General features: G+C 31.7%; 1 protein-coding gene across 1 annotated transcript in view; it reads right to left on the bottom strand.

The window, feature by feature from the left end:
* Nucleotides 1–11434: 11434 nt before the first annotated feature.
* LOC136975303 (oxysterol-binding protein-related protein 11-like) overlaps nt 11435–14268 on the bottom strand; it is a 72530-nt gene continuing 69696 nt past the window's right edge. The window contains exons 20-22 of the mRNA XM_067270349.1: nt 13898–14059; nt 12813–12875; nt 11435–11804 (exon numbers count right to left, since the gene is read on the bottom strand). Coding sequence (XP_067126450.1) covers nt 11754–11804; nt 12813–12875; nt 13898–14059 — 276 coding nt within the window. The 3' untranslated portion in view covers nt 11435–11753. The remainder of the gene's footprint in view (nt 11805–12812; nt 12876–13897; nt 14060–14268) is intronic.

Genomic DNA, 14268 nt, shown 5'->3' on the forward strand with positions numbered 1-14268 from the left:
TAATAATAATGAAATATTTAAATATTATAATAATTACAGTAATTAAATTTATATCTGCCGTTTTATACTTTTCTTAAGCAGGCGTTAATTATACCTTGTTGAATACCATCGAATAAAAATGAAAAATTACTACATTATCCTTTATCTGACTAGAATGACTCGATAAATTCTCATTTCATACCTATTATAAAGATTAAAAATTTTTAACACGAATTCATTTCATGAGTAAAAACGATGCCGTTTTAAAGCAAAAACCGAGATAACAAATGTACAAAATATTGTTGGTTTCTACTGCCTCCGGGCAAAACACCCTATGGCCAAAACGGCCGAAACTTCAGTTACGGGCTTGGCATTGTATTTAATTAGTATCCTTTATCGATACCACCCAATATCCGAAATACGATACCGAGCGTGCGACTCGATTTTCAATGTTTCGAGATGGTCTTTGGCCTTAGGGTTGTAGACTATTGTCTATTTACTATACTACATTACTTAGACTATTTATCAATAAAACAATGTTTAATTCATAAAAGCAATCATTTTCTATTTATAATCATTATTATTAAATTACGAAAGAGAAATTTCTGAATAATCATCGTAAACAGATCCGATTATCCGAGATCTGTTTAACTGAGGTTCTGTATTATCTGTTCTGTAATTAATAAAAGAAACTTTAAAATGCTAACGTTTCTGTAACTTTTTATCATTTAACTTCAATATTTCTCAAACCATTCGTATTAAAATGTAACTACAGTAGAGAGTCGTTAATCGGAACCGCCGGTAATCGGCACGATTTTCAGTCGGACTGTGTCGTGCCGAATCGAACGTTTTTGATACTAGATTTACTTCTAAAGTATAATTTTCATGTTTTTATATTCTTCAATATATTTATTTTGTTTGTACAAAATGCAGAAATAATTTTTAACGATACGATAGCCTCGATTATTATTATAAAAATTTTCGTTAGGCTTAAAATCGACGAAAATTCAACACGAAGCGACACGCAACGGAGAAAAATTTGAACATCGGACAGTTTAATGTATTTTTTCATACATAATGGGTAATCGGAACAAATGACTAATCGGAACAACCCCAGTCCCCCAATTAATTCCGATTTTCGACTCTCTACTGTATAATACACTCTTTTTGTATAGTAAATGATGTAAAAATCATTGTTCCTATGATTAAATTTGATAAGATGTAAATCTTTTATATTCGGAGCTTTCGATCCGAAACGGCCATTTTTTCCAAATATTTGGTTATCCGCGATAGCATTAGTTTGGATAATTGGGGTTCTACTACACGGGGCCGTGCCGCGCTATTATGCAGACAGGCGGCTGCATTATATTTAACAGTCTGCTTTTTATTTACTTTCATTTGCAGATTCATTTCGATTGTGAAAAATTTGTTTTGACTTATCAGTAAAACAATGACATTGTAGTTTGAAAATATATTTTGAAATTAAATGCATATATACAGCATAACGAAATCACATTTAGATATAACAAACACGACCGTATTGCAGTATCATCATTATATCTAAATATTCAAAAGTAAATTCGACAATAGATGATAAAATATAATATCAACTAATTTATGCCAATCTTAATAATGAATAATTTCTTCAAAATATATTGTAAATGTATTAAGTATTCTAACTCTTATTTTCATTTAAAGTTATAATGTCAAATTTCATATTTTATTCATTATTGAGTGAAACTCTGCGTAAGTCGGTGTTTTGTCGGGTGTACTATAGATTATCACCTGTGGAATTTCAGGACTTTGATTATATATTTGAACTCGGAGGACCGAGACGAATTCAACGGTACATTCCGGCCCCTATTTTTGGACCGGAGACGAAAAATAAAAAAGTTATCATACTTTTTCACTTACCATACTTTTTTAATGCTCTCACGAAGACGGCACCGTAGTTGCTAGTACTGCCATCTTGCGGTAAAGTCTGCAAACCATAACGCCCGACTACGGTCATCTCCGGGAGGGTTAAACACGCGGAGAGCGGAGAGAGCGACGCAACTTCCGTTCATCGCGCGATCGCCATTTCGGTTAATGTTACTTACGGCAGCGAACATGGCGGCCGTTCCCACTGTTCGTGCTCCCGACTGACCTCCCGGAGGGGAGCCGCCGGCAGGCCGCCATGTGCTAAACGTCACTAGTTATTGATTCACGGTAGTTCTTATAATAATTTTTTTACGCTACACTTTAGCATATATATATATATATATATATATGAAAGATAAATAGTTGTTTTATATTAAAATATATAGTAGAATAAATGCAGTTTTTACTGAAAAAAAGAAATTAATATACTACATTTATTTACATTTTATTAAAAGAACAAAGTAAATTGCATAATACAGTTCATTTATCATTATAAAATATTTAAATTAAATGTTATAGATAGTTAATAAATTGAATCCTTTAATATCAGTAAGATAAAAATAAATTATTTGGTATTGTTTGTCGTCTTATAATCTATTATATAATTAATTGCTCTCGACCGACGAAAGTAAATATTTGATTTATTTCCAACATAAAAACATATTTTAAAAATTGATTTTTAATAAAAACAAAGCTTTTATAAGCTTCGTCTGCATGCGTATTATAAGAAAATATGCTACCAAATTACCTAAGCAATAAGTTTCAGAATGGTACGATATGCATTCATCATTTACCACTGTTTACTTCTAAAATGCATTGTTTATAATACAATATAATTTACTTCTATAAGCTCAATTTAATGATGTGTACAACTAAATGTATAGTGTTTTTATATAGTTAAAAATATCTATAATTAGTACCTACATTAACAAACCACTCGATCAATAAAACTTAAAATATGACTAACAAAATATAAATTTCTCAAAACAATTTGGGCAATCATTTTTATTATCTAGACACAGCAGTTCCATTTCAGTCACGTGGGAAATGAATAAAGTTAATCGCATAGCGTAAACTTTTAATACCTTAATAAATCATTAAACCCTCGAAAGATCAATTCCTGTCAACCAACGCTGCCATTTTTTTTTTTTTTAAATTTAAAAATATCCTTTTTTAAAGATAACCAACCCTTTCAATTTCAAAAGATCAGTTCTCCATTTCAAACTATTCTTTTTCTTCCTCTATCTTCTCCTTTGTAACGTTTGATAAATGTCGGGGCTTTTTTAAAATACATTTCCCCCTCTCTACATGGAAATAAGAGTTAATCACGTGGACGGGATGGAACGATAATCGCTATAATAAAGCATCAATTACCCAGCTGATCTTCGGATGTTCGATTTGTTTGTATCGAAAAAAATCATTTTCGTGTCTTTTTTAAAAAATTTATGCGTTTTTAAAGCGCATAAATTAACACCAAATTACAACAAAGCAAATTTTATTATTCGTATATATTGACATAGTAAAAGACAGTGGTTCCATCTGTTAATGAGGGTAAAATTTACTTGTTTTCTATTCTATATATTTTGTGTATGATTGTTTTTTTTAACGTAATAAATAATATTTATTTATTTAATTTAAAATATACAGTTGTCCCTTGATAGTCCGACGTTTTGTAATCCGACACGCTCAGTAGTCCGACGCATCTCCCGTCAAGGTCACCGTAGTCCCCGTGGTTAATGTTACCTTAGGTAGCCAAGATGGCGGCTCGTCTCTAATTCCAGCGAGGAAACAGTGGGATGCACGTTCTAACCTAACCTAACTATTCTAATAAATTTACCATAATTATTAGCAACATATTATTAGAATAGGTTTAGGTTTAGAACGTGCGTCCCACTGTTTCCTTGCTGGAATTAGAGACGAGCCGCCATCTTGGCTACCTAAGGTAACATTAAACATAAATGATTGTACGTACTGTATTATTTATGCCTACACATACTATATGTACATTTATTGGCTTCCATATTTCTTTTAATCAACGTGTTTTAGTTAACCGAAATGGGTGTTTCGTTTCCATATTCACCTAGGCAGCATTTTACTCATAACATGTAGAAATATTATAGGCTACTGCTAGCAAAACAATGCCAAATATGTAATCACTTTCGGTAATCCGACACCCCTTTGGTCCCACGCCTGTCGGATTATCAAGGGACAACTGTATATGTTCTCCATCTCAAATTAGTAGCGGCTTGCCCCTGTACATCAGTTACATTGGGGGAAGATCGGGAGGAGAATGTGAATCTTGTAACGTAACTTCTATGTGCGCATTATAGAGTATTGCCGACCTCTATGTGGCTGTGTCTTCTGGAGATCTATTATGGCCAGTTCGGGTTCCACGAACTGCGCTTAGTTACATATGGCAACCTTCTTACAGAGATCTGCCCGGAAGTTCGCTTCCTTAATCCGTGGATCTCACAGAAAAGATAGCGGAATTTCCGGTTGCCGTAGGCAAAACGTAAAAAGGTCATATGAACATTTTTTAAATCACACCCGGCATTGGTTCATAATGGTGCAACCGTGTAGCGAGGAATGAGACCAGAAATATCCGGGACAGACCATCCCGGAGTTGCTAGCCGGATTCAATCCCGGGTCCTTCCTTCCAGAAGGATACACACCGATACCTTAACTAAAGAACAGCTAAATAATCGACAAGTGACACAAAATGAACCCTTTCCTACCATAGAAGAGTACAGAGATACTCTTGTATGGTATAGATACTGTGATTGAGTGAAGTTCCATAAATTGTTAGTGATGATTATACCATAAAAGTGATCGTGATACGTAACCTTACGTCCTGGACCGTGGGACACTTTGTCTGTCTTTCTATATTCTATAATCTACTTGTGAGATAAACCCAAAAATAATATGGCAATAAATTTTTATTTAATAATTGTTTGTCGCCAAGCTTTGCTCCCTGAAAAATTTTTGCGGACGTCCATGGTCTTTACAGTCGGTGTGGAATTGTTCCTAGTAGTTCCGAGTCCAAAAGGGTTTCGACTGGAAACTACATACACTTAGAATATAAGAACAGTTTTCGTAATAATTTTATATACTATTATGAAGTTATTGATGACGTAAAAACACTTGAAATCCCATAAAAACTGGTGAAACCAGGTCGAAAAGTAAAGCTCGACAAGAACACCTAAATAATAAACTTTTGAAAGTTGTAGCATAAGAATGCTAGAACCAGATTTGACAAGTGAGACTCAACGTGCGAATAAAGTGCACAATACACAGACTACAACTACAGGAAGTTTTGGATAAAGCAATGTCATCGTGATAATAAATCAGGAAAGCAAGAATCATCACAGAGCTTTATTGTTTCTTCACTGATGCTGCTGAAAGATGCCCTAACCTTCAGCAAAATTATTTGTAGGTGCAACGACTTTAACCAAAATAAACAACATCAACAAAATATTGTTGTTACTCGGGACAAATTTGGCCTGGAAAACAAGGAAAGGGGGTTTCCCATTCCTTGTTTTCCAGGCCAAATTAGCCCCTAGTGCAAGCAGCGCAACCTTGCGGGAGCGCTGATCCGACGTCGAATCATAGTTTGAAGATAAGAGGTCCTTTTTTATAGCTTGTGCCTCCCTTTTTCGTGGTCTGCAGGCGCCGCTGTGTCTGCCTGCTCTTTCTATTATTATTTTGTCTTTGTCGTTTCATGGTTTCCAAAAGAGCACGCGCCATTTAGAGCGGGTGCTCTTTTGAAAACCATGTTCGAATCTTTATGCTCTGCTAATTCATTCATAACACTCCCCATATCCTTGTTATAAGTGAACTTCAGTGATCTCGTTTCTTTTGGTTTCCTTACAACTTCTAACTAGTTCCTTGATCATATTGTTCTATAACGTATGTTTACGACAATTTCTTTTATTCTATTAAGTTCTTTCATCCTGTCGTGTATGCTGGAGCAACACAGGAAAGCTCTTCTGATTATGGTGGGATGTACTCATCTCCAATCTTGAAAAACGCCCAATAAAAAGCATGTTTTTAAAATAATTTTACTAACGTTTATGGTGCCATTTACCATTCGTATTTTTAATTATAGGTTTTGTGAATTTGAAGATTTTTTTAATGAGCGACTTGCATATTGTTTGAGTATTGTTGAATCCTAGGAATAATTTGGAAAACGAACTCTAGATGGAAGTGCATATAATATAGCCGAATACGATATGAACTGGTGAACATACGAGTTACTGGTGTTTAACAGTAACTCGTATAAGTGAACACTAGGCAAGTTGGATATGTTGGCTGTGCATAGATAAGACATTCCAGTTCATCTCGGAGATGCTGGATGGGATTAAGATCTGAATTTTGGACTAGCCAATATAGCCTGCATGTATTCTGCTACTCAAACAATAACTGCATACTGTATGGCATAGTGCTGTCACGCTGGTAGGCACACAGAGCTGTACAAAAGTAATCCCACATTGTACAGAATGTCTCTGTACCCACCAGCATTAAGGGTGGACTTCATTGTAACCAATGACCCATGTCAAATCATCTCCACACCATAAGCCTCCTCTGAACTTCGTCGATTTCCACGTGACTGCATCGTCTCGACATTCCCCGGGCAACGGCCACACCAGAGCGTGGCTATCCGACCGAAAGATGGTGTACCAATTAGTCCACACTCGATTACGCTCGGCAGTCCAAGAATGACACTCCTACGAGCCTCGTCTCGGGCACTGCTGTGATTTTGGGCTTGTGTACGGCCACTCACCCATAGTAACCCTATGGGTGGTTCCGGTGCTAATGGATGTTCCAATAGCCTATGAGACATCTGAGCAGTTGTTTCCACGAACATTGAGCTCGATGCCTTCATAGTGACTATATGCATCATTTTCCATTCATTTAGTTTAGTCTCTGTACAGGCACTAACTGTCTACTTTCCATTTCTGAATAACAGTAGACTTTGACAGGTTCAAAAGCACTGCATTGATCCATACTGATTACTTTCTTGGGTAACATGCCACCACCATCTTTCATTTTAAGCCTGTCAATTGTATACCACGTTTTCACCCCCGACCCAATGCGTGTCTGGTTTCCCCTGACGTTCTGGACGTTCGCGGATCCCACGGCAAATCGAATCTGTTAACGTCCCAATATTTTTGTCAACGTACTCTTTTATCACCTATTAGAAATATACAAAAGTTGCATCGTCTATTGAAATGGTCTTTTATATTATCTACTACAGCATTTTAATTATATATATATATATATATATGTTTTTGTACCTACCAAGTTTATAAAAAGAAATTGTACACCGAACATCAGTAAGGCTCTAGAAGAGCTGCAAGTGTGGCTGTCGTGGCTAAGTTTAATAAATGTACTTATATTAATGATTTATTCCATTGAAATATAACAGGAACTTTCTTCTGGTCTCATTTGTCAAATTAAGGAAACTGCCAAATATATTCAGTGGTTTAATCCAGTGTTTTTCAACCTTTTTCTAATAGTAGAACCCCAAACTAGGTAATTTTTTTCTTGCAGCATCCATACTTCTTTATCAATGTAGTTATTGCATTTTTCGTGCTTTCAGTAATACATGTAAGAAGTGCTACAACACCCTTAGTGTCATTGCAACACCCCAATTCCATTTTGTCATCTAAATGTGTTGCATTGCTGATAATTAATGTCATCAAGTTGATGGATTCCCATTAAATTTTGTGGAAAATTGAAGTGCCACAGGTGGTGCAATTATATAGTTGACTTTTCTGAATCGGCCTATAATAATGAACCTAAGTCTTTAATACTGTATCCAAGTTTGGGCTCGATATCATGCAGTGTTTAGTGGAAAGGTGCTCAAATTTAGTAGCGACCGGAGTTTGAACTAGTAGGAAGCCTGTCTATGTATTGGCAATAGTTTACTAGATGTGAATGGATAAGATTTTTTAAATAATAATTTAAATACACACTATTTAAATATACACACTATTTTTACAGTGTCAATTACAAACTACACATTTCATTCCTTTTTAATATTTTATTTCTTTGATAAACTAATTTACAAATATTTACAACTGATCAAACTGAATATTAGACTTAACAGAGTATTAGTTATTTGTATCATCCACAAAATTCAAAAACAATACAACTATAACCAACCAAACATAAATTTCACAAATAGCTACTTAAAGAAATTTCTCAAACATTTCATTCTATACAATATTCACAACAGATTTAAGTAATAACAATTTTTGTTACGAAATTCTCTCACGAAATCCACTTTAGAAAAACAATTACGAACGTTGCACTCGACTATCGAGAAAGGCGATTTACGGCTCGAACGAGAGCCAGAAATCGCTTCTCTCAAGTAAATTTCAGAAATGTTAGTATCTATTCTGATATGTTTTATAGTTTATTTATTGAAATTTGGTTTCCTGAGATTAAAATTTAAATATTTAAAGTAATCTTTGTCAAGTTTTTATGGCACAAATTATTATTCTCTTGTTTGTAACCTTGCATAGTTGCCATATTTTAATTTTTGCCATATTTATTCAAATAATTGTAGACCAAAATTAATTTTAATGAAAATTCATCCCAGAAAATATTATTATAATTAGCTTAAACCATAAGAAAACCACCAATACAAAGTTTACATGAAGTAAATAATAGAGATGAAAAGCCAATTTTGCTCAAAAAAATTTTTAAATTTTATAACTAACTTTTGATTAAACATTACTTTAAAGGCACAGTTATAATATGAGAATTTGTTAAATTGAATATAACAAGAAGCGAGCAATTTTTACAAAGTTCCTCGAATTAAATACGTGCAGGATACGTTGTGTGTCGTACCTAATCATACACCAAAGATCATTTATTATACATTTATACGTACAAAAATTTTTTTGGACTAACTTATAAGTTAAAGATGCTTAAGTTTATTAAATTTAGATAGCCTACAATCCTAATTAACATGAATAAAATTTGTACATTATTAAAAGAAAAACAGCAATTATGATACGGTAGGCTCTCAATTATCCGGAACGAATAAGAGAAATATTAATCCTCAATAATCCACTATCATTTAAATTACGGACCCGGCAAACAGAATAATACATTTTCAAAGAAACGTGGAGAAGAACGTACACGATTATCTCGTGTAATTATAGTTTGCCAGAGCATCGTTTCCCCTTCCTCTCTGGCCAGTAGCCCGCAAAGCGGGCGAGACAGATGTCGTGTGTCGATTTAATAATTTATCCGTAAGCACATTTGCATTCGTACATAATTGAGAGTCTACTGCACATAATCAATAACTCATTTTGGATATATTATCAAATTATACATTGGAAGATAACTGTTATATTCAATACTTTATTCTCATAAAATTCCATTTAAATTTGTGCTCTATAAAATCTGTGAAGTGAATTTAAAATATTTTCTTACAACTTGAACACTAACTATATAGGGTATTTACTCGGACACATGGCAAATTTCATCGCTAATTTTTATTCAGTCGACTGAATAAAAATTAGCGATGAAATTTGCCATGTGTCTGAGTAAATATGCTATATAGTTAGTGTTCAAGTTGCAGAATAAGTACCGGCACGGTTTCATAAATACTACAATATTTTCTTACGCTCGACACATTTGAGAATTATGACAATATACTGAAAAATTCTCATGCATTTCACCACATAAATGCAGTAACATTTATTGAAATTTATTAATTTATGTTTAAAATATTTTTATTGCTTCATTTTTTCTTCCTATAAAACACCTTAAAGTTTAATTGAAACAAAACCTAAAATCTACTCAAATTTCCTTTTTACAATGATGATTGATGAGCAAATTCAAGTGAATTTATAACCAAAGACAGGCAACTTGCCCAATGTTAAAATATTTAGTTTAACATTAAAAAAAAAACAACTTCTCGAAGTGACCTGACATAAAATTTAATCAATAATTCAAGACTAACAGGAACTTTTCTTCCAAATCTAGTAAATATAGACATAATTATCAAACAAATCATGAACTATATTGCTAATATTTTTTATGGTTGAGCACTTTTAAAAACTATAAAACTTTATCTTTTCTAACATTCAATAATTGTAATTTTTCACTAAAATTTTAATTATTGATTTTCTGGATATGTTAAAAGGTGTGTGTGTGTGTGTGATAAATTTGTTGTGCACATAATCACATCTGCACAATCTGTACCGTATAAAAATTATATTTCACGTAGATAAGCGATTCTCAATTATTTGACCCATGACCTGTTCGTTTGTTTTTTTTTGTAAATATCACGGCACACGTGTCTGGTGACTTAACACCCTAGAGATGCAGTACGTGAATAGTCCTTTCTCCTGGCTAAAGAGGATGGATAGAGCATTGGAAAAATTGCTGCGTCGGTCCGTGAAACACCCGGTGCATGCTTCTGGACCACGGATAATGTTTGTGAACCACCGATATAGGTTAAAAATCTTTGAAAAAATAGTTTCAAGCACAAAATCGTCATAATTTGAATTTTTTTGAGCGAGTGAGTCATTAAAGAAAATGCTTTAGAACAATCGCAAACATATTGCAAATATTAAGCAAAAATGACTGCATGCCATAAATAAATGATAAATTTTTTTTACCACAAAATGCCATTAAAGAAGCTTATATGTTTTGAAATTTACATTCATATGACTTTCTTATTATGAAAATAACATGATAAACTGTATTATCTAAATTATAAATTGGCTAGATTTATAATCATACTTAAATAGCTACTTACTATAGATTCAGCATGTGATGAAGACTTTCTACATTATGACAATATATATCACAAGATGAAAATGACCATTATTGATTTTCAAATACTAAAGCTGCATACAGTAATGTGTTGACATTAAAAACAAAAATTCATTAAGTATTACTTACAAGTAGCAGAAGGCAACTTTTTATAAATTTAAGTGATATGTTTCCTAGTTCCAAATTAACTAAACTAACAATTATAAAGATTGACAAGAACCGTACCATCAACGTCAATTATTTTGCAAAACAATTTGTGATCTGAAGTGTCTGAAACCTAACTTCTTCGTAGACGTTATAATGCATTATTTTCTCCTCAATTTCTTCTTTCTATACATAAATATACTAATGTATTCTTGAGTCTTGAATATGAATTGAATAATACTGTTTAAATTCTATATAAATAATTAAATTTTGAACCTTAACAAAGTAAACATTATAAAATAATTTTGTACAATAGAGGATGTATTTCTGCACATGTTTTTGACTATATTTTTAGTAAATTGTTATTCAAACATATAATAGTAATGTAAAAATCACTATTATTTTCATATAAAATTACAGATACGTTTCAATTCTTTTTTTTTTTACATTTATACAAAAAATTATTTTAACATTTTTAATATATTAAAATAAACACAAATGTTTTATCTTATTGCTTACACTATAAAAATTTAATGAGAAACTATGCAGAAGAAAAAACATACAATATAGAACTTAACAGTTAACAATCAAATTTACAAATTAAATTGTGATGATGAAACAATTAAAATTTGAGAATAATTTAATTTGTTTTTTACTCTAAAAAAGGGATGAAAGATTCTAAAACATATTTACCAACTAATCAACATATATTTTTCAAAATAAATTAGAAAAAAATCAAGCTTCTGATTAGATTAATAAATATAATTCTATCTATATAACAATTAGCAATTTTATATATAAAAATTAAAAGTCAAAAAATGTTATCACAGTTTTAAAAATTAATTTAAACAAATTATTGTGCAGTGAAATTTTGTATTTGACATACTCTTGACTAGCAAGCACTTTTCTTCATTTCAATTTAATGGGTATTTATATACCCACGTGTCACCTTTCTGATGAAACAGCTGTAAAAAATAATGAAACAAGTATGAGTAATGAAGTGACTTCTCAGACCTGTTTTAAACTAAATTTTGGACAAAACAAATACTATAAATTTGATATTAACTCAAATATTCAAATTTTGATTGAAAGTATTTTCTTATCTTAATTAGCTAGTTTTTCGGAGCAAAAGTACTATAAAATTCTATCATTAATATACTGTATTTCAATTTGGAGAATAATTTTTTTAATTCTACAATGATGAAAACGAAAAATTCATTAATTGTTAGTACAGAAACTTAATAATTTTTTTTATTTAAAAAAAAGTAATACAAATAATAATTAATATTGAATCGTCTCCCAAGCCTAGTTCTAAAATTTATAGTGAAATAATACAGGTACTCCTCACTTTACGACCGAGTTCCGTTCCGACAACTACGTCGTTAAGCGAATTGGTTGATAAGCGAGGAGCTTGCGTCGGGAATATAGGATCGTTGTAAAATTATACAAATTATGCAACAAACTTCAAATTTATTCATAAAAAGACTATTATAGTACACTATTAGCCTATTATAGTACTATAAGACAATTATAGTATGTGCAAGCCTATTATAGTACGCTTAGTGCACGTGTCACCATTCACCACTGATCGACACTCAAGCTGAGAAAGGGGATTCCTCGAATTGCAGGTAGAAACTCGATTGGTCGTTAAGCAGATAGGTCATAAAGTGAGGAGTACCTGTATTTCATCATTAAGGATAACTTTTATTAACAGAGTTTGTTTACACAAGAACACAAATTTTTATAGAATGTAATATGTATTATAATTAGGCTGAAAGTTATATGATGTTCTACTGCAAAAATGCATATTTAAAAATTGGTTTCGTTAATTGGGTTCAAATTTTAGAATTAGTTTTAGATATTCTTTAATGTTACACTAAACAAAGAAATATTTACACCTCAATTATTTTTTAATATAGTATAAAGTCAAACATTATAAATTAATTTTTTCATAAAAAATACTTTACTCTTACCTTTCCTTGATAAGTATTTTTGTCGAGATCTGCATCGGCAATTTCCCTTTGTTTCATTTCTATCTAAAATGTTAAATTTATAAGTTAGAAAAGATTGATATTATTATTTTAGGATAAAATTTATTATTAACAATAATACTGCCATGCTAAAGAAATGAATCATAAGTATTGTTTCTTTTCAAAATTGAGTTAAGATTCCTAAAAATGGTCCTACTTGTATATCTAACTTATTTCCATTTGATCCAACATATTTCAACATTTAACTGGTGAGAAACTAATTGTCAATTTATCTTATAAACAAGAAGTGTTTGAGTGCAAGGTAAAATGATCATATTTATAAATGCCAGGGTAAAAAGCTCTAATAGCAATAACTACAGTACTGACAAGTATTCTTTCCTGAAGATACATTTTGACGTTGCATCTGTGGTTGGAAGCATGTCTCACAGAAACTAACAATAGATAATTACTAGCAGTAATGTGAATAATAATTCACAAAAAGAAGTATAGTATTCAATGAGAGTTTTATTCCCGTTGGTAAGAGGATCCGTTGAAAACCCCTGGCGTCCTACGGCAAAGTTGCGTCTGAGGAAAAAAAGGAAAATATCAGCTCTTTCTGTACACTCTTCCTGTGGTTTTGTGATATACGACACATTATTCTATATGGTTTCATAACAGCAGTGGGCAGAATAAAAATTGTGCACTTTTCATTTTAGTTAGTAGAAATATCATACTGAAGATAGTTCTACTAACTAGAAAATATTCAGTTATCTAAACATTTCATTTATCTTTCTGTGTTATTAAAATCAACGTATGATAAAATTAATCCCGAATAGACATGCCAAAATGTAGCAGAATCAAAAGATGAGTTGTAAATACTTTTGAGGAAAATACAAATCTATAAATGAATATCCAATTAATGCTTTCATCAACATAGAAAAACTGAATTTAAATTACTTAAATTCTAAAATGTTTATTTCAAATTTATGAACAGATGTTACAAATGTGATGTTACAAGAGAAATGTCACATAATAATTACAAATATAAATATTTTTAATTAAAAACAAATTAAGAAAATAACAAGTACCTGTTGTTTGTAGGAGGATGCCATTTCTATATCATTATTTTTTAATGCTTTAGTAACTTCGTACCATATTCGTCTCGACTCGCTACTATCTTGTTCGTTAAGAGGACGGAGGCGTTTTTTATATTTTGTTAATTTATTTACATTAATTACATCTGTTGTTCCCTACAGAAAATTATAAATATAATTAATATTCTCGTTATTCTAAAAGTCTTTCCATTTAAAATATTAACAAACAAATACACTTTTTGCAAAGAAAAACCAGGTAGAAAAATTAGTGTGCCAATAGTTCTGGAACATATCCTAATCCTTTTATAAACATGATTTTTTTTTCTTTATTAAAGAATAATAGGTGTAAAGAAAGTAGTGACAAA

Source organism: Centruroides vittatus, unplaced genomic scaffold (genome assembly GCF_030686945.1).
Source record: "Centruroides vittatus isolate TY-2023 unplaced genomic scaffold, ASM3068694v2 contig_370, whole genome shotgun sequence".
Lineage (NCBI taxonomy): Eukaryota > Metazoa > Arthropoda > Arachnida > Scorpiones > Buthidae > Centruroides > Centruroides vittatus.